At 44.8% G+C, this 26,876-nt stretch overlaps 1 protein-coding gene across 3 annotated transcripts in view; it reads right to left on the reverse strand.

Moving 5' to 3' along the window:
* Window positions 1–2,922: 2,922 nt before the first annotated feature.
* Window positions 2,923–26,876, reverse strand: part of LMO1 (LIM domain only 1) — a 59,811-nt gene continuing 35,857 nt past the window's right edge. For all 3 annotated transcript variants that reach the window (XM_083862894.1, XM_083862893.1, XM_083862895.1), the window contains exons 2-4: window positions 18,740–18,953; window positions 7,826–7,951; window positions 2,923–3,338 (exon numbers count right to left, since the gene is read on the reverse strand). In XM_083862894.1, coding sequence (XP_083719020.1) covers window positions 3,233–3,338; window positions 7,826–7,951; window positions 18,740–18,953 — 446 coding nt within the window. In that variant the 3' untranslated portion in view covers window positions 2,923–3,232. The remainder of the gene's footprint in view (window positions 3,339–7,825; window positions 7,952–18,739; window positions 18,954–26,876) is intronic.

Genomic DNA, 26,876 nt, shown 5'->3' on the forward strand with positions numbered 1-26,876 from the left:
CGGTGGCGGAGTGCTCAATAGCGCTAATGCTGCTCAGGGAAGTATAACATCCCTCTGACAGACAGGGGCATGCTCCAAAAATAAAATAAATTAAGTCTGCAGGAAGAGCCAGAATCTGTGCAGCAATTACACCAGCATTAAAGATGAATGGAGACGAAGCCTAAGATTTTGATTGCCTTTAAACACTGGCTTGTTTTTTAATCTCAAAATCAGACTGTGCTGTGATCAGCCATTAGCCCCAACCGCAAAAAGAGAAAGAGACAGAAGATCCTAGATTTTAACATCTCTGGTATGAACTTAAAATTCCTCTTTGATCTAAGATAAGGAGGCAAATGGCAGATAATATAGAAGTTAAAGCCAGTTGAGTGCAGTTGGCAGCTGGGGCTGACATTGGGAACGGCGGAGGCTTAGGCAGAGGGGTCACCGGCAGCCGTGTCCTCAACACGGGGACTGAGGCACAGGCTTAAATGTCATACTATATGCCAGTGGTCACTAAACTGATTAAGCAGTGGTTATCTTTAGCAGTAAAAAGGCTATCTGCTAATACTAAATTATTAGCAGCTAAAATGCCATTTACTCTGCTCTGATTCCTTGAATGAATATTTATGCCAAGTGATGACTATAACACCATCAAAAGGTTTCCGTGCTCTGCTCCGTAGAGTGGAAGCGATTATTCAACAGCAGGCCTGCACTCCAGCCCTTGTTTCTATTAAGCAAATTTGCAGCATTCAGACAAGAATTCATGATTGCATTGCCCTCCTGGGATTTTTATTTTTAAAGGTATCCCACCTCCAACACTCTTTGGGGCACAGGCTGTGGCAGGTAGGCCTTGTCTGCTGTGCAGACACAGAAAAGAGGGATACAGATGCTGCACAATTTCTCCCTAGTATTTTTTTCTCTTTTAAATATAAGACAATTGGATATTTGCCCCACCCCATTCAGCATTCGGAAGTTGTGTCCTGTCCCAGGTTTTCCTCCCATCCACCCAGTCTCCAGCTGGGGCTTTTGCATGAGCCAGCATCATGAAACTCCTCTTTATCAGGAATCTTATCAGGTATCAGGGATCAGATCTACAGCAATGGTGACAAATCAAGAGGGCTGCCCATCAGAAACTAAGCCCCTGCACCCCAGCAGGGGAGCAGTGCCTGCATTTCACAGCAAGGGCAAGTGCAGGGAGGCAGTGTGAAGCCACTGCTCCTGAGTCATGGCCCAAGGTGTAACTAAGGTACCTTTCTCTGAAGGACTCAATTTTTAAACTGGTACCAAAACCCTCCTTAGGAATCTGAACTGAAACTGAACAGCCCCTCCAGCTTGTTTGGTGAGTGGTTTTGGTTTGGTTTTACTGCTCCCCTCCTCATCACAGGACAGCAGCCTTGCCCTGCCATTGTGTGCTGAATTACAGCAAATCCCCCGGGCAGGCAGGGAAGGAGCCATCAATCCAGAGCACAGGCAGGGGCAGAGGCTGTCTGGCGGCCCATTTCAAAGAAAGGAATCGAAACATTTGGGCAACAAGCTGCTCCTTCCGTAGCCCCAGGGTGGCTGCCTCGAATAGCCTCTACAAAAAGAGCATACCCTCTACAGTTTCCCAAAAGACAACCTCCCCCCATCCCAAGAAGCACTAAAATGGAACAGCAGTTTAAACATCACATATACATAGGTGGCTATAAGTGGCACTTTAATTCCTATTACATGTTTATGGGAATAAAAAGGGATGAGGCCACCCATTTTATACTGTGTCTCCCAACCCAAAACATCTGTTTGTGAAGGAAAAAAAAAAAAATCACTCAATCAATCCACATGTCTGAGGTAGCTCTAGATGACAGGCAATATTTTGAAGCATGCTAAGTGTCTGGTGGTGTTTGGCTTCTTGCTTAGCCATTATTCAGCACAGGTGTACGTAAAACCATTTCATGCAACAGGCAGAGCAGCACCAAGCTGCACTGCATCTGGCATTTGCAATTCAGAGAACACACACAAGCGACCCAGGACCAGCAACCAATTAAGTCACATCAGAAAAAAAGTACTCGGTGTCTATTTATTAAAGGAAAGGGGGGTAAATCTAAGAAAAAGCAAGAAGACAAAATAAATAGAATTGCAGCCATCCTTTACAGCTACTGGTGCACTATATTAAAGTGACACTCACTATACAAAGAAATGTGTTTGATACAGTCCAGTGGGTTGCACATGAATTGCATAACCTTGAAAATCATTGCACAAAGCATCGCAGCAGGAACACAGTTCAGAATTTTTTTTTTCTACAGGAGATGCTTCAAATCTGATTGCTTTTATTGCGTGGGAGGTCAGAGCACCTGGCATGGAGTAAGCAAAAAGGGCTGGGAGCAGGGATCTGCTGCATCAGCGCCCGGTCACGTCCCAGCCCTGACATCAGCCCTCACAGCAGCTCTGACCTGGACAAGTGATGCCCCACGGGAAAACCCCACTGCCTAGCAAAGCCTGGAAATTAATATTCTGATCAATGTCCAGGCACCTGTTGGCAGAGCTGCAGGGAGCCTGTTCCTTGCAGCCCAGACTGGAGACACTGGCTCAGCCAGCCAGCAGGAATTCCATGGCAATGCTCACTCTGAATCCACAAGGAACCTCCCAGCCAGAGACTCAGCAGCCTCGGTTGGACCCCGCCAGCAACGCCGATGGTTCCCAGCCATCACCTGCCCCCAGATCATTCCCTCCCATTATAGAGGGAAGCAGGTGGTTGGATGGAAGTCTCCACAACCCTGCAGCAGCTTTTCCCCCAGTTATTATGAGAGAACCTGCCTCTGCTGTGATCCATGCAGTTTCCAGGGACCTATGTACATGTTTCCAATAGTCTGCTCAGCTAAAGCACAAGAAATACAGGCTTTCGCCACATGGGGAAGAAACCACAGCAAAGATGACCAGGAAACATTCATAATTTTTAATTCACACCAGTAATAAAATTGCATTACATTTTTCATAAAATAAATGTTCCAGTTTATATACAGAAAACAGACTGTACAGAGCCCTCCCCCAGACCCCAAAAACTCACAAACATACAGGCAATGCAGTGCTCAGCTAAGCAGGCACAACTGTACATCTAAAATTGTAACTGCTTTGTGTTGGGGGGGAAAAGTACTACAATGTATATAGTCCTCTCTGGACCAAGAATTAAAAAAATATTGCAGGCAAGCTGACAGACGCCCTCGCTGCTCGTGCGGCCAAGCGCCCATCCCACAGTGCTCCAGCGAAGCAGGGGCTGTTATTGAACCTGGGACTCGAAGCTCCCATTCAGCTGCCCTTCCTCATAGTCCATCTGACACAAGATCATGTTGTTCTTCAGGAAAAATTTGTCTCCCACGCAGAATCTGGAAGATAAAATAAAGGATTAGCGGGTGTGAGTATGAACAGACATTAGAATGGGGGGAATTTGAGGCAGTTTGGGTCCGAAAGTGACTCTGGTGAGCAAAATTTGATTTCCATCTCTGCCAGTGCTTCTCCCCTTGCCATCCCAGGGTTTTGCTGCCCCTTTCCCTGGCACATCTGTGCTTGGCTGGAGGCCACAGGGAGCAGCTTGGGGAGCAGGTCCCACTCTCTGCAGGGTCCCATGCCAGCTGCAGGACGAGGCCGGGAGCAGTTAAGGGATTTGTCCCTGCAGACAAGAGATGTTGGCTCTCCAACCAGGAAATCAAGCGGGCAATATTACATGGAGCCTATTTCAAGTTTTTGCTGGTATCCACATTTCCACAGTTCCCTCGGGTGAAGCAGTATTTACACTAATTTCCAGGCAAGGACTGGCTATTAAGTCCTCCCTCACCCCCTTGTGTACAGTGCTGAACAATAAATAGAAATTTCTCGGTGGCTGGACTCCTAACCTTTATCTTCATTGAGCGAAGGGCACTGTTCTCTATATACCATGTAAATTGTTCTGTTTGTCTTGAAGTTGACAGAGAAGCTTGTGATATTTAACAATTTTATTTGACCATTAAGGTCAAAAAAGTTCCACATATAGGATCGGAGAGGTGTGAATTGACAGCCAATAGCTTTTTCCGCCCTGCCTGCTTGCTCAGGAATCAGAAGCTAATCTTTACTTCTTAAGATAACAAATAATGTTCTCTGCACCCAATTCAGGGACTGCTTTTTGTCCATCACACTGGCAGGGCAATGACAGACCAGACCACAGGCTGCCCCAAGAGCTGAGTCTGAAATCAGCCCCAGGTCCCTAAAGCAGAGAGACACCCTGGGTCAGGCACTGTGCCTCAGGGCAGCTCTGCACTGAGAGGAAGGGGTAGGTACCAGCCTCTGGCCAGGCCAGATATCTACAGGGCTTTGAAGGAAGATCATTGGAGGGGGCACCATCCTCAGGAGACTTAGCAGACCTCAAATGCCCATTTCCCCCGCTCCCAGGCAGAGCTTTGGCACTGCCTACTCCTTGTCTAAAGTGCTTTCATCACTGTAACTTAGGCAGCTTCAGGCAGAACATCTCCATAAAATGGAGTATTTTCTGCTAAAAGAACAGGATTGACGATTTTAGAGTTCCTTTGTATGCCCAACACAGGCACAAGTTTTTCTCCAACTGGACACCTGCAAATAAGCTAATTCATTTTCCAAGTTGGTACAGAGAGAACTGGGCATTGGTTCACACTTTACAGGATTTCACTGAAATCCTTCCATCTTCTTCCCTCTGTGGCGCATGGTCTAGTAGTTCTGAAATTCAACCTCTTCTGTATATTAAAAAGATAAAGATTATTCCTAATTTCAATTAGCAGTTTTTATGGTAAAAACTGTACTGCACACACTCTCTCCTTAACATGCCCTTCCCCAGGAGCAGCTTTACTCACAATAAATAACAGACACAGCTGCTTGTATTTTATCTCCACCTTAGGTGCCATATAAATCTCCAAGAAGAGAAATGCAAAAATTTCTCTTGCCACCAGCACCATCAACAGCTGTCTCTTGCTACACCTGGTTTTGGGTGTAGAGGAGCCAAAGGAGGAGCTGGAGAATTTGGGAGTTGGAAGGTGTGGGGGTGTGTAGAAGGGAACTGAAATGCTCTACAAGGGTATCCTAATGTGATGTGAAGTTTTGGGAGAAGGGTTTAATTCACTGGAAAGGCAACTGTTTCTACCTGCCAGTCCTGCAAAGCCACCATTAAACTGAGATCTCTTCAGCTGATGCATCACAACTGGAGACAGAGGATTTAACATGGTAACCTCAGGCCCAGGTTCACACTTCCAGCCCCCATGCTCACAGCAGGGATGTTGCAGAGCCCGTCTCTGGCCGATCCACTTCCAGCCAGCAGCAGTGAGAAACAGGTGCTGAACCTACTCTGCCCTTTCTTAAGAGTGATTTTCTTCTGAGCAAGGCCACACTTCAGATAATGGCAAGAGAAGCAGCTGGATTTCCTGTTTCCCTTGTAACACTGACCTCTCAGCCAGTTACAGCAGTGATCAGCTTTCATTCAGCACCACGATGATCATGACAACATTAGAACAGTTTAAAGCATGGTAGGCTGAGTGGTAATGCAGGACTTGATGCAAAACTGATGTTTCAGGGAGTGAAAGTAATGAAAACACTGCACTCTCGGTAAAAGTATTAGAGATTTTGCTGTGATAGATTTAGCACTCTATACAGAGTCCGGCTATAGAAGGACAAGCAAACTGGAAGAGACTTAAGGAAAGGTCTTCATCATCAAATCTTTTCAGAGCTGAAGAACAAGACAGGGTTTCAGGTGAGGTTTCCAATCCAGAACTAGACCTGGCATCCACCTCTGCAATTTTCACTTTAGGGTTACTTAATCTCATTGTTCTCAGTTCAGCATCCAGTGCTGTCTGTTACAGGATCACTTCCATTCTGGCCTTTCAAGCCCAAACCTCTACAGAATAACTCATAAAAATTGGCAGCCCTCTGACCTCAGCCAAAAGTAAGAATCTACACATAGCACACATTTCAGAACAACTCAGCTTCTTCACAAACTGAGCAAATCCCTTGTGCATCACAGCAGAACTCTGCCAGAACAGGGGGATTACCTGCACTCTCCTGCCGGGCAGTGACAGCCCTGGAGGTTGTCTGAAGGACACAGTGGGACCGCACTGGCAATTGAAGAGGGAAGGGAGGGAGAGACGTGCTTTGGAGCCTTTGAAATAAAAGGTGAATGTCAAAAGAAGTTGCTGAAAATTAAAACTAGGTTTTTTGGGAGAGAAGAAAGGTGAAGTAGGGGTTTGATGAGAGGTACCCAGCCTGCAGACTCCAAGGCCAACCAGCACTCCTGACTGTGCAGCCCAGGGCTGCCTGAAGGGACATTTAGAATGCTCCAGCCTCAGGTTTGGCGAGGAGTTCAGGAGCAACCCTCTCCTGTCCAGGAATCATCAGGAGGCTGAAAAGAGCTGATCCTGAGGGCTGAGCCCGGCAGCACCCGCAACACTCCCGAGTCTGGAGACAAATCTCAGAACCGACTGGTGATTGCAGCAGTGCGGAAGGAGCATCTCGGGGTACGAGGTGGGGTCAGCTCTGTGTTCAAAAGTCACAAAACAAGACCGGGCAACTGGAAGACCCCGCGTGGCTCCCGCCGAGAGCCCAAGGCCAGGAGCCACTAGATGTCACTGCCGCCCCGGCACTGCCACCGCGCCCGTGCAGGCGACAGCATCGACGGGACTCCTGCACCTCCAACAAACACCGCCAGCAAGCCGGAGAGTAAAGCCACCAGTAAAGCCACCACTCCTCCTCTCCTCCGTGCCCCGACACCAAATTCATCTCTGCGAGAGCAGACCTGGACAGGATCTCCCAAGTTCAGGGGGAAGCTGGCAGGGGCTGGCATTCACACACATCTATGGCTGCTTCTTGAGAGATCCCACTGTGACTTTTTTCTAAAGTGAGCAAGGAATGTTTAAGTCAGGATTATAGCTTGACTTTTACAGAATTTGGGGTCTCTATCTTCCCACGAGTTTTGTCATCTCTCTCACACTTTCTCATGGGATGAGGCATGGCATTCTAGTTTCATCTTTGGGAAACACAACCATGGATCCAGAACAGGAACATCAGCACAGCCCTTGGACCCTGGGCAGTCACTACAGCCTCACTAAGAAAGCAGTAAGAACTGCAAGTTCCAGATCTAAGACAAGGATGGGCAGACGGATGCCTCAGAAGGTGACACAGTATCACATCTGGTTCTGTGGACTTCCATTCTGCCTACGATGATCAACAAACATGGTGCTGGGAAGATTTCTCACAGCTCTCCCAAAGTCAACTGGCTACAGGTAGTTCAAGTGACAACACTGTGCATGGCCCTTTATTACACTCCCAATGTTCATCTCCCATCTAGCAGAAATACATAAGCCCCGCTCAAAATTATAGTACCAAGATCCCCTATTAATTACACAACAACTAAAGAGATTTGTTCCTAGTGTTGGAAAGGGCTTAGCCAGAGTATTTTTCTCCTTCCTGTCCCTTCCCTTTATCCTTCTTCTTTTCCACCCCCAGTTTTGAGTGTGTCAGAAACGTGATTTAAGCAAGATAACATCAGTTTGCCAGAGGAGGTCCATTCTCCATCATCTGCCTTCTGCAAAGAGGGCAGATCCTGAAAGGACGCTGGAGCTTGTTTTATTCAGCAGCAGCTGTACAGTCTGTATGTCTGTGTCCTCCCCCTTGCCCCTCCAACTCCCACCAGCTCCAAGGGGATTTGCAGTAAAAGGGCTACAGGTACTACTTACATGCATCCCCCAGGTCAGCCTGGCAACCCAGCCCCAGCCCTGCCACCAGGCTGTGAGCCCCAGACGGACAGTGTGCATCCAACGTTTCCCCTCTTTCACGGGCAAAGGTATAAATTAGTTTGTGTGTACAATAACTGTGTCCTCACCGCTGGTTGCAGAGCTGACAGGCAAAGCAGTCCAAATGGTAAACATTATCTCTGGCCCTCATCACCATCTCAAAGGCAGGGATCAGTTTACTGCAGGCAGCACAATTCCCGGTGGTACCAAAGAGCCTGCCAAAGAAGCACAATCATTAGAAGCCATTTTAATTAAATGGTGGAAGGACTAATTAAGTGTAATTAGCAGTATCAAATACTGTATTGCACCAATAAATAGAAGTTGCAGTCTCCATTTCACTGACCAACCAGCGTGCGGGAACTTGGGATAAAACTGCCTGGTGAGCAGGCTCCGATCGTCGAGATGAAACTTCATTTGGTTTCTGAGAGCCTAGGGCTAATTTGCTGTCTAATGGAGAAAAACATTAAACACTTGGAGCACTATTTTGGGGCTCACGAAATTTCAGTCAAAAACTATCTGCCTCCCTGCAGCAGTGGGGCAGGTGCTGGGAGCTGCCCGTCCTGCTCCACATGGGCTTGCTGCGCTTGGCCACAGCCTGATGGAGGGACGGCCTGGCAGTGGGACACAGAAGTCCTGCAAACTTTGCCATTCCTGGCAGGCAGCGTTGTAACAGAGCTCAGGAAGGACCTCACTTACCTGCTGCTTAAAAAGAAAAAGCACGACTTGTCTCACAATGAGCACACAGCATTTTGCCCAGAGAGCAAGCAAGCCCTCCTCACTGGCTGTGCCCCACTCCTGCTGCCTTCCCAGCCCTCCCGGGAGCCAGCTAAGCCCTTCCATGGCGGCCTGAACAGCATGCTCAGCCGTTCCACTTCAGCTCCCTGCCCCTCCAGGACAGCCCAAAGCACTGGAAGCTTTGCCATTTTCATCTTGGCTTTCGCTATCTGTCTCCCCAGATATCTGCTGCTGTTGCAGCTCCTGCCGGGGGATTCGAGCAAGGCTGTGGTCTCCTTCCCGCAGCCCAGAGGTGTCCCTCAAACCCTGTGTGTGCCAGGGGCACGGTGCCACAGGCTGACAGAACCAAGGTTCACCCCGTGGTCACATGTGGTTAGTCACTTTGCCTAGAAGATGATAAAAAATGATATTCTGGGAGTGATGAGCCTCAAGACGTAAGATGCCTGCTGGCCATTAGCTCTGTGCATGTAACGCGCCGCTGCCCGTGGACAGACCTGGGCCCACGGTTTGTTTCAAGCCATTGGTTCTGGCTGATTCCACAACACGCAGATGAGAAGCATCAGGAAAATCTATAACCAATTTCTAAACCTGCAATTTGCCAGGCTAATCAATACTAATTATTACTGGCCAGTAATTGTGAATTAAAACACCCAGCAGTGTTATAGAAACCCTCACACAACTCTCCCACCCTCCTACAGTGCTGTGCTCTCAAAGTTAGCTCGCTCTCCAGCTGTAAGAAAGCCCACCCTTATTTTGCTTTAGAAGTGGTATCAGTGGTCTTTTCCTGGCTGGAAAATCACAGGCCTTCCTAATGAAGAAACTGCACTATGTTTTCCCTGAGAGCTAAACCACACAAACCAAAACAGAAACACACTCATGCAGCACAGAAAATCCGCAAAGGGAGTACCAAAATTTTTTCCCCCGTGATTCCATCATCTGAAGGCTGAAAGGCAGAGCAAAATCCCAGCTGTATAATTTGCACCAGCAAAAGGCAGCCCCTTTCTCCCTGCAAGCTGACCCCTCTTGGTCCTGCCCCCACAGGCAGGCAAGGCAGGGGAGGCAGCTGGGCACGGGCCTTGGCTGCCTAACGCCAGCAGACCGGACTGGAAAAATGCAGCACTGAAAAGCATCCAGGTCTCCACCCTGGAACGCCCTGGCTCCCATTCAGCACCCACTCACAAATCAAGCCGTTACTCCAGACATCCCTCCCTTCCTCAGCCTAGCTGCCCCTTTCCACTTGGGCACAGCAAAGCCTGACAGCTTTTGCCAGGATTTTCCTATTTCCCATAAAACCAGGCATCCGTTTTTAGAGTACCCAAGTCACAGCAAACTCAAAAAAATGAGTCAAATGCATTAGGCAGGGAAACTGGGAGGTTAATCCTAGATTTGCTCTGTGCCCAGCACTGCTACATGCACAAGTATAAAATATCCATTATTCATTAGCATCGCAGTTGTGTGGAGCTCAATCTAGATTAAACAAAATAAAGGGGCCCCAGACAGCACCATTTGCATTGTTAAGCAGGTGCTTTTCTTCAGCCTTCAAATAGGAGACTTTTCTAAATGGAAATGATGGGGAAATTTGGACAGATGTTCACTTAACTATTTAAACAGTTAGCTTAAGAAACATGAAAAATGTATTTGGCATCGTATTCACCTGTCTCCTTTCAGGGGTTTTGGGGGTAAACCAATTGTTAAACAGCTTTGACTGTTTGCATAAGAACTGAAGCTTATGTTCTGTCCAGCTGAAATTGTGTTGCCTAATGTCTACATAACGTGGCTTCCAGCGAGTCAGTGTGCTAATCTTTGTCTCTTCTATCAAGTTTCACAGTCCTCCATACCCTCCCTTTCCCAACAGATGAACATTTCACACTTATTCTAGCACCTCCCAATTTTAATCTGCTTTTCGGGGAGTGATTTAGAGCCCCATGTATTCACCATGCTTCTAAAAATACGCTGTAACTTGTAGCTCAGTGAACATGACTTTTTTTAAAATCTGTTGGAAGAAAACAAAAAATGCACAGAGCCTTTTTGCCTTTTTATATTTTTTTTTGTTTGCTTGTAGAAAACCTGCCACCTCTGATATCTCCTGATCCAGAAGCTACTTGAGCTGAAACTTCCTGAAGTGGGGAACTTAACACTATTGGAAGGAGGAAGAGAAGATAAGGAGCAGGAGGAAAAACCTTCCTCCTCAAGCCCCATCTGTGGTTAAATTTAAAATAACCCCACACGAACAAACTGATCTGCATTCTGTCCCCCAGACACCTTTGTAACAGATGCAACACTCACTCTCACACGTTCACACACACGAAGTTGAAGCGCATTAGAAAAATCTATCAGAAGATGTTTAGCCTCTACTTACCAGCTCAGAGCCATTGGCATAAAAGAAGCTGGAAATACAGCAAGTTTTCACTTTAGGGTTGTTTTGCTTTTTCTGAAAAACCCTATTTATTCCTTTCCCTTTGAAGTTAAAAGACAACAATTTTTAAGCACAGATTTATTCCCCTTTATGTAACAGGAAGACCCAGCCAGCTTGTAAATAAGCATAGACTATGCAGATTTAAAATTTAGCACAATTAAACTTTTACCCTGTGGTAGTAATTATGTTTAATGGCTCTTAGCCTGAACTTAACCATGTCTATTGTTGTCAGCCAGTCTAAAAGCAGGAGTTTGTCCAAGGACAATTTTCTGTAGTTTATGGGCACACTAAAAACCCCGCCATTCCCTGTTCTCATTGGCCATTGATGTCAGTGTGTATAGTAAAAATTAAAGCTAATTGGCATAGAGGAGCAGCCCTGAATGCAAATGAATTAATGGGAAAAGAAGGGAGCACTCCTAGAAGCAGTAGGCAACTGTCAAAGGATGGGTTTTATGTAGTCTTGTCTGGGCTAAGGAGCAGCCTTGTGCACAGTGATCCAGACCTCAACAACTGTGTGAGTACACCTCAGATTAATTCAGACCATAGTAATGTCACAGCACCCTGCAGGGTTGGTTTTTTTTGAGGGGGGGGAAAGAATGGTAAAGGGTTCTTACTGTAGGGAAAACAGTAAGAAACTTCTCATATAAAAATGTTAAGTTTAGCACCTTTTAACAGCTTTTTCCTTCAACCAAGATGTTCAGGGGGGCTAAACTGAGAACCTGTTTGCCTATTTCTGTCTTCAGTAGGAACAACAATCTGGTTTAGTCATTGCCTACAAGGAGAGAGTCCCCATTTCTTCTCGCCCCCTCTAGCCTGGTGTCTGACTAGATAGCAGCTTGCAATCAAAAAAGAAGGAGCAAATCTTCTCTCTGAAGAAAGAGCAAAAATTTTGGAGTTGTTGACTTCATAGGAGACAAAAAAAAAAAAGAGGAAGTGGGACAAGGACATAAAAATAATGAATGGTACAGAAAGGAAAGGTTGGCAGTGTCAATTGGATTTTTTTAAACACAAGAACAAAACAAATTCAAAATTCAAACAGCTGAGTGGAGACTGATAACTCCCCCTCCAAAAAAGGTTTTGTCAACACTGAAAGATAAGAATTATGAACTGAGGGAGGACTAAACACTAACCTACAGATGAATAACTACATTTGTACAAATTATGTACAACTGCATGTTTTTCTACGTATTTATATATCCAGATTATCTGGATATACAAGTTTTAGAAGAGCTATGGAACTCCATGCTCATATCCTCCCCAGCCAGAAGGTGAGATAGCTTTTCCCACACACCTTCTCTATTTGCTTGCTGCTGTTTATTTCTTAGTTTCATCAGGGCCTGCTGTAGAACAAGACTTGCTTTATGTACCTGAAATCCATCCTCATGAAAAGAAAAGGCATTGCCCCTACCTTTCAAAATAAACCAACAACTGGTTTTTCAGTGAGGGTGGCTCTTAAACACTGCAATCAGTATCTTTCCCATCTGTGGATATTAGAAATATGCTGAGCTACAAGTGTGATTTGAGTGGAGTATTGAATATACCAATAAATGCAGGGAAAGCTTGAACAGCACTTAAAAAGATAAAAAATAATAAGCTTAAAAGCAACTTCAGACAACTTTGCTCTAATCAGCCTTTGTGTAATATTACAGAAAGCCTCAGTGGTAGGAAATTCAGCATGGTAAATACATATTAGCTGGTGCACCCTTCTATCCAGGACACTGTAGTCAGTGCTGCAGTGGGAAGTCATGTCAGCTGAAGGAAAGGAAATGCATTTTGATACTAATGAAGTTGGTCAAGCTGTCCTCTCATGAAGCCTTCAAGTTCATTCCCAAAGAATTTACATCTTGCATGCCAAAGGGTTTGGCATTCAGGGACAGCATAGCAGGGGGAGTTGAACCAGTACAAGACAGCCCCTGGTCAAGTGACCGCACTGGTTCAGAGATTACTGCGCATGAACTCCAAGGTTGCTCAAGGGGGTCTGTTTTCACTTGAAGGACACATCTGAATGTTCACTTCTTTTCACTCCTTTGGCCTCTCCCTCCATATTTGCATTTCCCTCATGGGTTGGGCCCATGAACAGGTAGGAGAAGTCCAAGCCCTCCTCCCCTGTCCCAGCCTGTCCCATGGTATGAAACTGAAACTGCTGACCTTAAACCCATCCTTGCTCTGGCACTGCTGAACACAAGTGTACCAACGTCCTCTTACAAGAGTTTACATACAGCAGTCAGAAAACTGCAAAGCTGAAAGTGCTAGAGGCATGCTAGTCTACCACAGCCAGGCAGAATTACTCCCCAATAGCTTTCCTCCTCAGTGAGAAGTTGTGGAGATGGAAGTAAAAAAAAAAAAAAAAAAAAAAAAAAAAAAAAGGGGCAAAAAGCAAACAAAGAAACCAAGTATGGGCACAGGCTGTGAGAAAGTCCTGGACCAGCTGGACCAGCTACTGCAGGGGGAAAAAAAATCTGTACTTTAACATCACAAAGCACAGCAATGTTGCCAAGACATTGTATTTTGAGCCTAATTAATCCCCCTTAATCTGTACAGACACCAAGTGTAGAAGTGAGAGTGTCCTATGCAGCATGCAAGATGCTCCCTTATTGCGAGGCAAAAGCAGCACTTCAGCTTGGTGACATTTTTAGGCTCTGAGCAGACACCATTTGTTCAGCCACACTGCATTTACACCTCTCCTTCCCACACTAAACATGTCCCTTGAAAATCTGGTAGGGCATGCTCTCGGTGCATACATGCACACTGTGCTCCTCCAGAGGGAAAAAACATCCCAAATTCTCTCCTTCCTGCTTCAAAGGTGCTGCAGCTTCTGCAGGTTAAAGCCACATTCCGAGCATTAGTGATGTCTTGGGGAGATTAACTTGAATTCTGCCTGTTGGGGCACACACATCTAGTTCCCAAAGGCTTGTTCTCACACAGCCAGCCATGGTTTAGTGGTTTGGCTCAGGGTTGTTGCCACTGACTTGGGGAAGGCCACCAGCAGGAGGAAATTTGTCCGCCTGCTCCTGTGCCAACAGAGCAGGGTACCCATGTTTGTGCTCTTATCCCACAAGAAAATTAAACCCTGCAGGTGTGCCAGACACAGAACACTTCATCTAAAGGGCTCCTGAAAGTGATTCACTGACAGAACTAATGCCCAGGGGCATTTGGAGTAGAGTAAAAACCCCAGGACTTGGCATCTGAGTCGTTGAAGTAAGGAGCTGCTGAGGGTGGAGTTCAAGCCTCTGTGATACAGACAGTGATGAGGGGTGACAGGGGATGGCAGTCCTGCCAGGAGGTCCTCGTCCTCAGGTGGGATGCAGAGGGCTGCTCTGCTCCCTGGAGGCACCAACACTAGGTGCAGAGTGATGCCATGTCAAGTTTGCAGCCCTGATCCAAACAGGTGGGAAAGTGGGTGAAAAGAACTGCCATGAAACCCACTGGGAACAGCATCAGGGTTTCCCAGAAAGCCCTTATCTTTTACTGATTCACCATCATTTTTAAATGCAGGTTTCAAGCTTTCTTTGGAGTCTAATTAAGGCCCCAATCAGTTTACATGATGAAAAACTTTCCCAACACCAGCATATCAAACAGGCAGAAGCAACAGTTCTGCTCCTCTCAAAGCAAGCCCGACTCGCCTTTGCTCGTGTGAGGGCACCATGCTGAGTAAAAAGGAAAAATCACGTTCTTCATCAGCACTTCACAGTGAAATTTAAGTTGTCAGCTCCTCACGGGAAATCCTGATGCAACACCCAGCCCGTCCCTGTGAAGCGGAGCTTGGTGAATGTTTAATTATGCCTCGGAACAAACACACTTCGCTGCGTGGGGGCTGCGAGGAGCCATCTGAGCCTGCATGCTAAGCTGCTCTGTCCCAGAAGCAGTTCCTTCAATAGCATTTGCTTATCAAAAATAATTAGAGGTAGGAATGCTGGAACTGCGATTATGAAACAAATGGTAAATCTATTTGCTGAGATGAAATGTATTGAAAGATACGTCGAGACACAGCTGGAGACTGAGGTGATACCACAAGGATAACAACTCCAGATCCAATTTCATCTTTCATGATTAAAAAATGAGCAAGAAAGTGTTTTATGAAAAGTGAAGGTTAACAAATGTTCCTTCACAAGCAATGACGACAGTTTATCTTTTGAAACAAATGATCAGGCTATGGTCTGCTCGCAGCTCCTGGAACACGTTGGAAAGATTCCTGCTGAAAACCCACTGAGGATCAGCACACACGGCTGGCAGCCCACCGTGCTCCCAGTGCCTGGGACAAAGCCAGCTCCAAAGGAACGCTGCCACAGCAGGGAAGGAGGTGGCACTGCTCCTGTCCTGACCCTCTGCCACAAGTCCATCCCTAGCCCCAGTCTCTGCTCATTGTGGCTCATCGACACTTGCCCGCAGGAGGGGTGGCACAGGAGCATCCCCGAGCTGCAAATTGACAACAAAATATTCCAGGAGCCCTCTGACTGAATTCCTCTGACTGTTCTCCTGGTAAAGTACTCCCTTTATGGTGCAACTGCAGTGCAAAATATGAAAAGTTACTTTTAGGAATGAATTCTGCTGGTATTTGACCAAAATTTGACTAGTAGACCAAACACTGTGAGCCATTTAACAAGAAAGAAAAAATGTGGATAGAGACTCTAAAACTGCTAGTGTGAAGGAATTACATAATGATGGGAATGGTTAATTCTCGAAAAAGAAAAATTCAAATTACCAGGAGGGAACTGACAGTAGAGAAGATTGTGATGGCAACTTTAGCTTCTTCTATTAATAGATCTAATAGTTAAAATTGAGAGAGAAAGAAATATTATGTGTAGAAGCCAACACAAGATGTTTTAAAGTAAAAAAATTGCTTTAATTTCTATAAATATGGGAGTGCGTAGCAATGCCCTTATTCCTGTCCTGGGAGCCTGAAAGGGTTCCTTAGCATCAGAGGAACAGACCCCAGGGGTTCAGCAGAACCCCTCAAAAAAACCCAGTATAAACTAAATTTACTGATTTGTAAGAATGCAAGCTGTGATAGCTGTAAAGCTGCCTAAACAGCTGAAGGCTAATTAACAATGCTGTTAGAGAATTAATGTTATTCCCTCCTAGCTGAGTCTTCATCAAATTTCCCAGGATATGATAATTCTACTGTTCTTCCCAACGAAAACCAGTCAAGGCTCTAACACCCTAAATTCAGATAAAGGGAAAATATTTCATTTTAAGGCCACATAAGTCCTCACAGTTAAACTATGTGGCAGAAATAGCAACTGATTTCCCCCTTGTCAGGCCAGGAACTATCCCAACCTGAAAAAGGGAGAAAAAAGGTGTTACAAGACACCTTTCAGGCCAGAAGTTTGTTCCAGAGACCACATGTAACTGGTGCTGTGACAGAAGCTGCATGGCCATGATCAAACACAAGTCCCAACTGTTGCCTCCCATGGTTCATGCCATGAATTGCCCTCTCTTCACAAAGCTGGGACATGGACCACTTTCTGGAGTCTGCAATGCCTGGCTTCTTTTCCTTCTCCAGCACAGGCTCCTGGTGTGCCCCAGAAAACTCCCATCATCTAGAGGCCAGTGGGAAAATCACAGATTAGGCTTTTCCATCTTGGAGCAGCATTCTCGGGATAAATCAGGGAAAGAAAGAAAGTGCTCTACAAGTCCAGTGATAAAAAGGTCTTTCTAAACCAAACAGCATCAATACTGCTGTCCTTTGGCACTTTAACATGTCTGATTTGATGCCACACATTATTTTTGTTATGAAACTAAAATAAACCAAAATCAATACAGTGCTTATTAAATGGACAAAACATGGGGTAGCTCATAGGTCTCAAAAAGCAAATGTAAACTGGAAACACTGTCCAGCTCAGAATTTCTATCAGGGTTCTACAACATATAAAATAAAGCTGAATATCTATCTTTAGGGTCAAATTAAAAAAAAAAAAATCACAAGCACAACAATTTTTCAAGATCAGAAATGACAAAGTCAAGGGATAAATAATGAAGTGGAAGATGACAGATGGAGAGACCTGGATCACTTGGCAAGCTGGGTGCAAACAAGATAAAGAAAAGATAATGCATAAACAAGATAAAGTACAAACAAATACTTCAGAAAATAATGCAGCTGTTCTTCCTGGGAAGAAAACTACTCCTAGAAGCAGCTCTCCTGAGAAATTTTGGGGGTCCTTGTGATAGTATCTAGCTGACCCAATTGTGATACTGTGATGAAAGGCTTCCTCAAAAAAGGAGGATCAAGAACTGAAATATTCTTCACTGACACATCAAAATTACATCCACAACACAGAAAGAGTATAGCTGAGCTGAAGAAGAAGAACCAAAATGCTAATTTGGGGGTGGAAATCTCTGTGTTGAATTTGAACTTTCTGGAGCTCTTTTTTTTCAGCTTAGCACAGACAGGTTAAGGATGCTTCCAGAGCAAGTGACTTGTGACATCAGTAAATACTCAGATTTAAGGATGGTACAGAAATTATTTCATTATAGTGAAGATAGTTAACTTTTTCCTCTTCACCCCTTTCCATTTCTCCAAAGGCTGCTTATCTTGTCTTTTACACCTCAGATGTGTTCACCTTACCCAAGCTCCTCCTTCCTCACCTAGATTTTGGGGACACACCCCACCTAACCAGATGTGGAGCAGCAAGTGCTGCCTGTGTGGCAGAATTTCAGCTGGGATATTTCACATGTGCCACAAAGGGTTTCAGCTCTAAGACCCTCCTGTGGGCAGGATGCTCTTGTGCACTGCTGGGCTGAAGGGCAAGGTGACAGTTCCCACATGGCAGCTGATGGACTCAGTCCTTCTGTTTGGCTCAGCTCTTAATCTCTTGTCTTTAGAAGGAGAAACTTATTTGTTCAAGTTTACTAAGAAAATATTGACTGAAGATTTTCAGAAATACGTTTTACATTGAAACACACGAAGCATCTGAGCACTGACACTAATCTAGGCAGCCCCTGAACACTGCAAGGTTAGAAGGCATTTTACCTCCCTATCTTACAACAGCGTGTTGGGTTTGTTTTGCTTCAGATGTTTTGCTGGTTGAGTTTGCCTGGGAAATGCTATCAGTGCTTGAGGAAAAATAAAAGAAAACATACACATTAGCTGGAGATTAAGTACATTCTTCCAAAAGAAAAACAAAGCAAAACTCAGAGTGTTTTGCAGTGTGACCCTCATAATAATGTTTGCATTAGGCCTGCTGTCTTATTAATATTCATTTATGTTTCCATAAAGTATTTTGCACAAAACCCCCATACACACCAGGCAAAAAAATCCCACGTGTTGTTATGTATTGCAGACACACACTGACAGACTGGTTCTAACTCCAAGCTAGTGATGGTCTCTGCTGATTTCCTCAGACAGAAATATTTTTTGAAGTTGATCTGTAATTTTTGAGTTTTGCTCTGTTTAGTTAGGGAAGAGACAAGAGCCCCTTGGGAGGAACCTTACTCAAGACTGGAAGTCTGTCTAAAAGCTGTGACTGAAAAAGAAAAAGTAAAGGTTTGGTCAGGTCTCAGTCAATATGCAGAAGTACAGCATCAGAGATATGCAAGGAGAATTAAATTTTTTTTCCTAATTTACTCAGCAAGCGGAGTTTGTTCTTCTTGGTACATAATAATAGTAAAAAGTCATGACCTCTGTCTTGTACCTTCACCTAAAACTAGGATTTCACCTCCAAGACTACAAAATATGTAAATATGCAAATAAGGGCAAATAAAAAGCCCTGCTTAGACAGTGGAAGAAACTCAGTCTCTTCTGGGCAGGGCTGGCCATGCACAAGCACACATTTTCACATTTTCAGGAAGCCAGACAGCCCGGCAGCACGCTGAGAGGCTTCGGGAAGAGCCCGCAGTACGTCCCTCTATTTACCTCAGGTAATCTCTGCGGCAGAGAATGAGATTTGCTTTTGTGTAAAGAGTTGATCCAACCTCTCCAAGACGACAGTCACAGCAGGCACACTTTAGACAGTCTTCATGCCAATACTTATCCAGAGCCTTCAGCAGGTAGCGGTCCTTGATCTTGCGGTTGCAGCCGGCACAGCCCTTCTGCTTCCCTTTGGGTTGTACGGATAGCATCGGCACACCTGCAAAGCAAGCACAGCACTTCCTTTAGGGGACATCCAAGCAGCTGGGGCAGGCTGCAGGCACTGGGGGCACATCTGGGAGCAAACACTGCTGCTGCTGCCATTACAAGGAGCTCACGTTGCGTGGGGCTGACAGTCAAAGGAATCCTATCTCCATTCACAGTCGCAGGCTAAGAGGGAGTGCGACACTCGTAGCCCTTTTTCCTAAGAGTAGGACTGACACAACGCACCGGACTCTTTCCAACCAACATCTTGCAGCAGAATAAACTGGCTGAAATTTCAACATTTATTTTTTTCCCCTCATTACCCATACCCTCGTGTTTCTAATTACCTGCCACAGACAATTAAAAAGAGCAGAAGGGCCATCAGTGTATGTAGCCCCCGTGGTCCAGCATCTTGGCTGAATCGAGTTTGATGGGGAAGGGAGAGGAGTGGCTATGAAAAGAAGTGGTATTCCACTGCTTTTCCTCTGTTGTGAATCCTGTGGACCACAGAGGCCTGACTGAAAGCCAGAGCAGGCCAGGGGCTGCTCCAAAATAAATCTGATTCAAAAGCCCTTGAGGACTGCTGAGACTAACCCCACCAGTGCTCCTCTACCACTAGTGAAGCCACATTCCTTAAGTAAAGCAGAGATTTCCTCCTCCTCTTGTATCATTGGAGGAGGTAGCAAAAAACCAGGAGTTTCATCCTTCCTGGAAACCCCTACTGGGACAGGCATGAGATAGCTGGGTATATCCTTTTCTCCAAGCAGCCAGTGCTTGCCATGGTGAGCACTGCGGTACTCATCACCCTTATCAGGTTAAGAGTCAGGCAGGAAAGGACTCTATGGAATCAATAGGCAAGGTGGAAAAATAAACAAGGATTGTACTGTGGGTGAGAGATAGGACAGGAAATGATGAAAGAAGAAATTAACTTGCTGCGATGCCAGAATTCCATTTGCTCTAGAGTCTTGACTCAATTTGTTATGATTTTTATTTTTCCTGGTGTCAGTCACTAAAAATGGCAATGCTAGGTCTGTAACAAGCACACTGTGGGCTTAACCAATGCAGAGATGATGAGAAGGGACACTCTGGCACAGCAGCAGGTGTCACTGGTTATATACTCTTATACAAAGTTAATCCACCCTTTCTGTAGGAAGCACTGGATGTCCCAGAAAGCAGCAGCTTGATAATAGAATTATTAACAGTCCCTTAACCAGAGAGGACCGAGCTAGTGCCACTGCAGTAAGTGACATTTGCTGCTTTCCTTAAAAGCCAGGGTGACCTGAGAGTGGCTAATGGTCAGCACATGTAAACCCACCACTCCCACAGTAATAATTGCTTTGTCAGAGCCTCGAGCAGACGACAATAGCACTTAGGACACCTCCACACAAACAGCGAGGTATTGATCCGTCTGTAATCAAAGTGGTCTCAGCAGCACAGACACAGGCCAAGTAACATTCAAAAACCCTAAAGGCTTAAAGAACCCTCCTGCCCTCTGCTGCAGCACACTCAAAACCCACTTGACAAGTCTCTACAAGCAAACTTTTGACAGCAGTGAGAAATCTGCAATAATTAAGTGAAAACCTGTACCTGTATTAGACTGCCACATACGCAACCTGTAACGCTCCCAAGAGAAATTCTACATTCAAAGCCACAGAGAAACACACACACGTTTGGAAAGAGGGACAAGATAGGGAAGCATCAGAAGTGGATTATGCTGCAGGTGCCACAGGTCAGACTGCAGAAGTCTCATGTGCCTGGTGAGAGTTTCTTACTAGAACAAGGGAAGTGGCCCTGTGGTTCTAGACACACCTTTGCTGGTTTGGGTTTTTTAAATCCAAAATACATTTCAATAGCAAAAAGAAGCTTCAATTTTCGAGTAATTTCCATGGTCTTCCCAACTCCACTCCAGGAAAACTGCACATTGTGAGAAGAGTCTGCCTTGTTTTGAGGCAGAGAAGGGCGAACACGTGAATTTGCATTCGCAAGCTCTGTAAGATCAGTACCACTGATGAAAGAAAATAGTTCACACCTATGAAAACTAGGACCTAGATGTGAGAATTATGTTTTTAGATAGGAGCCCCAGACACCAGCAAGTCATTATCTACCCCCTAAACAGGCTCTCTAAATGTGTACCCTTAGAGGCAGAGGAGGATTTCTCACAAGGAGGGGGGTCATCATACAATCCTTTTGCAAGGTTTGTGTAGGTAACACAAGGATCCTGCATCTGGAAAGACACAGATTACATAGAACCAGCACACCTTAAACTCGGGAGCTGCTGCATGGGTGGGGTTTGAGATCAGCTCTGTGGTTCAGAAATACAGGATCCTCAGCCAGATGGGACTTGCCAAGGCCTCACTTTTGAAAGCAGTGCCCTTTCAGAGGTACAGCTGCCCTCACCCAGAGAGAGGGTGCCAATGCAGCAGCAGCATCAGGCACAAGGGCAGTTGTGCAGGGATGAAACCCTTGTTGGACCATTAGGAGAAGCTGGTTTGATCATTTAGGGCAGGTTAGGAGGGTCTCCTGTGGCAAGTGGGCCTGGATGGCTGAGGGCTGACTGCAGGGGCAGTTCTTGTTCCATCTGGCCCTGGCAGCCCTCACTCTCCACATCCACCTGAGCTCCTCGCTATTGCAAGAGCACCACTGTCTTATGAGAGGCTTCTGCAAGTAAGGGGAATGTAACACTTTGATTTGCTTCTAATAACTAGCAAAGGAACAGATATAGATATATTTTTAAGCAGTACCTTAAGCAAGGAAAAAAGCTATGTATTTGGTCAGTGTTCAGCAGGGGGCTTTCTAATGAAAAAAGGTACCATTTCAGAGATCATATGATGTTCAAAGCTGCTATTCCCACTCAGATAATAACGAGCAAGGTCAGCCTCTGCTGGTCAGGTTCAGTGTTTTGAAATTACATTTTGGGCTGTGAGGTTTCCCTCCAACATCCCAACCAACCGGTCTGCACGGAGCACACAAGCCACTACAGAAAGTTGCAGCTGCAATTAGCTGGTGAGTTGACACAGCAGGCAAGGCGTGAAACAAAATTTCAAAAACTGCCAAACTTGATCAGCAAGGGTTCCTCGATCACTTACCATGTCATTTCCAAGCAACAAGAAAGAAGCATCTCAGAAGCTTAACCCTTTTCACAGTCAGAGGCTCGCACAGAGAGGACACAATCAACACCAAACCCTGCTTTCCTCCTCCTGCCTCCCCCTTCCAGCAGACCTGAAGCAGCCTGGGCTCTGCAGGCAGAAACCACCCAGAGAACTGCTCTTCCATTTTGGTAATCTCCCCACTGCAAGACTGGCATGCTGCTTCCTTTCTCTATGTCCATTTCCCCTCAGCATTTGCCTAAAAATGCCAAGATACCCAGTTCAATTTGATAAGGGGCATGTGATGTCTAACTGGGGCTGTCAAGAAACAAAGGAGTCACCTTTGACAAATTCCACATGTGCTCTGTGGACAAGGATAAGAAAATGAGAAGTGGTGTTGCAGAACTAGGAAAATTAACAGCTGGACGCTCACGTATTTAAATATGTGATAACAAGGGAACACTGATTATTGCCAAATTTTGAAAGTACCATCAAGTTGCTCTCTTCTCTCCTGTTGCTAGACATCCAGTGCTCTCTTTTCTTAGAAACAGTAGATGAATCCTTTCTATTTCTGGCTACCTACGCTCCCTTCTTTGCCCTTTACAACTTAATAGACTTGCTGCTGGTAAATACAAAACTAAACCCGCTCTGAGTGCTCAGAGCTCCAATACACATTAAAAAATTATAGACACCACCTCTGGACATACTGAAATTTATGTCTGTGTCTAAAGAGGCTGTTATTGTAGTGAGTAATCCAAACTTTACCACTATTCACAGCCGGACAAACAAGCTTTAATCAGCCCGTATCTGCTCAGTCGGAGTCCTTCTGTAAAATGATTCAGCTGGCTTTATAACACAAGTGTCCACTAAGTACACCTCTAAATTTTTCTAAGCCATTTTACTGATATTTCTATTCACATGGCAATCAGCTGCGGTTCCTCTAAGGGCACTGTTCATAAAGCCTCCTTTCCAAGAGAGCCTGGGAACTTTTCATAAATGGCAGACCTTTTAAATAACAGTTATCTGCACTGGTCCTGCGGTGCACGGCTCCACAGTGCTCTGGTCTGCAAGAGAGCTCGAGGTCCCCTCTGAAAGCAGGGAAGTTCACCACCTAATTTCTCTAATGCAACTCTAAAGGTTAATTGGTCTGAAAGAGTAATGGGGGACTGCTAGCTAATGATATATGCCTCAAGGCTTTGCAGCTTGCCTGTATTTTATACAGTCGAGTCCAGAGCATAAAACACAGGTGATATCACCAGGACTTCTCAGACCCCCCTCCACTCCAGCTTGCCCCCCTCGGCCCTCGGCTACACCCACACGTGTGGGGAGGAGGCAGCGGGAGCTGAAGGCAGCTCTGTTCCACCTGCATTTCACGCCTTATTAGAGGGGGCTCGGAGAAGTGCCGCCGCTGCACTCCTCATTACCACTGCGGAGAACTAAAAACAACCCTAATGAGGAGAGCCAGAGCCTACAGCATGGGCTGGGAGGAGGGACGTCCTCCCACTCTCCCCAAGGAATCCGGCCAAAATCTTCAATTTGCCATTTATGACAGCTAATTAGTTATTCTATTCAAAATCTTTGCTTTAAATAAAAGAACTAATTATACACAAAGGTCAGTCCCCCACCTCCTGTGAAGCACACATAATTGGCTTATTTCCCCAACATTGTGTGTATGTTTTACACAATGCTTTCAGGCAGATGGCTTTAACTCTTTCCCTGGACAAGTTTTTTGGGGTTGGCTTTTTTTGGTGTTGTTGGGGCTTTTGTTTGTTTGTTTGTGTTTGTTTTGTTGCTCTTATTTTGTTTTTCTTTTTTTAAAACCCCGAAACTTTTCCTCAGAGTAGCTACTTTAAGAGCAAAAGCTTGCTCAACAACAAAGCAAATAACTATGCACACACACAACACTTCTATTCTCCAAAAGGTTTGTGACAATCACTCCCTGTTGTACAGCACCTTGCACAACACAGCACTGGAATTATGCTTTTATTCTCCAGCACAAATTCTTCCTTGAGCAGCGCCTTCAGACACTGTTACCACATTTCTGAACCTTCTGCCAAAACCTGCAGTTCTTGCAGGTTTACATTAACTTATTATTTTTCTTTATTATTATTTATATTATCTTTAAGGTTTGGTGGGTGTTTTCTTGTTTTTAATTTATATAAGTGGTTATTATAAGGATGCAGCATTCCAGTGCTAAAAGCAATTCTGGTTTAAAGAGCAGGGGCTTGGCAGTTGGGCAATTGAGCCTAGGTTGCAGAGTTTCACTTGAGGGAAAAAAAAAAAATGTTTATTTCTAGCATCAACACCCTTTAAATGAACTGACCTCCTTTTGCCTGCTAACAAAAAACCTCAGCATTTGGCTGCAAAAGATGAAAAAGTAACTGAGGAGTAGGAGTAATCTTATTAACTCCTGTCTCATCACAATAAATAGGCTGCAGTCTTATGTCTTTTATCAGAGGATCTGATATCATTTAAAAGCATTAGAGCCCTGCATCACCCATTTAAGTAAATGCAGACAGTCATTGCCAAAAAGATGCAGTGAATTTCATTCCCTTAAAAAGAAACTCACTTTGTGTTCCCAGTATTGTATTACTCACCTTCTATGAATATTGCACCCTGTGAAACAAGTCAGACCTTGCACTCCCACTGAATGGAGAGTGAGCTGTCTCAAGCATCTTCACCAAGAATTTCCTCAGAAGAATTATGGCCAGCAAGGTGAAACTCATCATGTCATCTGGATATCCAATTAAAATGTTACATTTGGAACACCAAGTACTTGCAACTAAATGTTTATGAGTAAGCCTTAGACCATTCATCAAAATTATTCAATGAGAAACCACAATCTTTTTTAATTTCCAGTTTCATGCTGCAATATGCAGCTGGTGATTTTTACAGTGGCTTTAGCAATTCATTTGGGGTATTCTTTCCTCTGAATCATTACCAAACAAATTTCACAAACATGGCAATAAAGTACTTGGAGAGGGCAGTTAATGGGAGAAGCAACATTTTGATCACCACTTCTATTTCGACTATTCTATAGTCCTCTGCCCAATATCACAGCAACTTTTTTTTGTCCATACACTTCATGACAAGCTGTAGAGAAATATATTTTAGAGTCTAGTGTCTCCTGGCAGTTTCAGCTGCCTAAAAGTGTCCCAAAGCTTCATGAGTGGCTTAAACCCCCCTTCAATCCCACATTTAGGGACCCTGTTTTCAAGCCATTTGCTCAGACAGATAAACATATCCAAAATAATTATTGGCATCACTGGAATCTGTACCAACGTAGGTCCTGATTCAGGACATGGGGTTTAGGCTTGGAATCCAGACTTTCCCCACAAGTTTTGAGTCTTCCAGTACCTGTTTTTGGCCTCTCTCAATTACAAGAGTTTCTCCTACCAGAGGCCAACCCGTAGATGTAAAGAAACACGTGGCAGCAGGACTAAACACAAACCATAATAATTGTTGCTGCAAGACAGTTTCTATAAATCATTTCAGGAAGCAATGTTTTCCCTGTGCTCATAAAATGTGTTTTGTTTGAGCTTTAATTTTTTGTAATTGGCATGTGTCCAAAGTTTATTCTTAGCACATCCAGTGTTTCAGTGAAATCCATTTTTACTGTTTGAAGCCCTGGAAGCAGTACAAAGACATGCAGATTTCTTCTACTTTCAACCTAATCTGAGAACATTCTGATCAAGTTTTCTCCATTAGTCACAATTTAGCATACTGCAGTCTGGCAAAGGTCCTGATTTCAGGTGGCCAGCTCCCTCCTTCAGTGTCTGTAGCAGAAAAGAACCTGGCAATGGAGTGACTACCCTCAAACCACCATTCCAGCAGTACAATAATGAGAAAAAAACTATTATTAGGGATGGCTGGCCTGAAATTCATCCCATATTGCTCAATATTCCATCAATTTGCAGGTGGCCATTGAAAAGACACTAACCTCAAAACCTGTCTACTGAGTGGGTTTGGGTGTCAGAGCAAAGTAGTGGAATAAGAGTCTCTGAGTCAAATGGTCACAAAGGTAGGAACTCATCCCTCACTTTTCAGCTCTTATACAAATAACCTGTGTACCACAATTAAATACAAGGCAGGGTTTGTTTCCCTCCCTTTTTCCAATCAGCAAGAAAAGCAAATGGAAAAACCTTCTATCAAGTTAAATATCCCAAAGAGTGTTCAAGAAAGTAAAAACTCCTCAGTTACTTCCAGGCTCACATGTGATGCTACACAATTCTCTCCTCCCAGTTAAAATGGGCTGTTCAACATACCAAGGCTCCGAGACACGAGCAAAGATGTGCAGTGCAGCAGTGTTCAGGCTTAGCAGTGAAACATTAACATCACCCTGACAGACCTGGCATGCTATAGATGTGAATATTTTAAGGAGAATAGAACTATATCATTGCACAATCATCATCATCATCTTTTCTTCTGCCTCTTTGCAGACATACACAATGTCAACCTAAGCTTTCGGCAACCTTAATAGAATTTCAGTGCCCACTGCCAAATGGCCATTTGATGTTCTGCTCTGTGTACACTGATGAAGCAATCTGTCACAGCCCTTAATGCAGGCAATGATGACTATCCAATCTAAAGCTTTCACAGGCTTATAGAAATTTCTCAAGACTTTTGGAGCCTATAATAATTTGCGCAATACCACAAAAGAATTTGGAATCCTGGTGTGCTCTGTATTTAATGAAATATGAATATACTCCTTTAAATGTTTCTAGAAAAAATCCTACTCAGGCCAAAAGCATATTTTATACCATCAATCACCAGAAAGTTGTGCTGGCAACTCTGAAATAGAAAATGCTATTGTGATTGCAAGTTGTTGTAGTATGAATATAACAGCCCCTCCT

Source organism: Zosterops lateralis, assembly GCF_965231275.1.
Source record: "Zosterops lateralis genome assembly, chromosome: 6".
NCBI lineage: Eukaryota > Metazoa > Chordata > Aves > Passeriformes > Zosteropidae > Zosterops > Zosterops lateralis.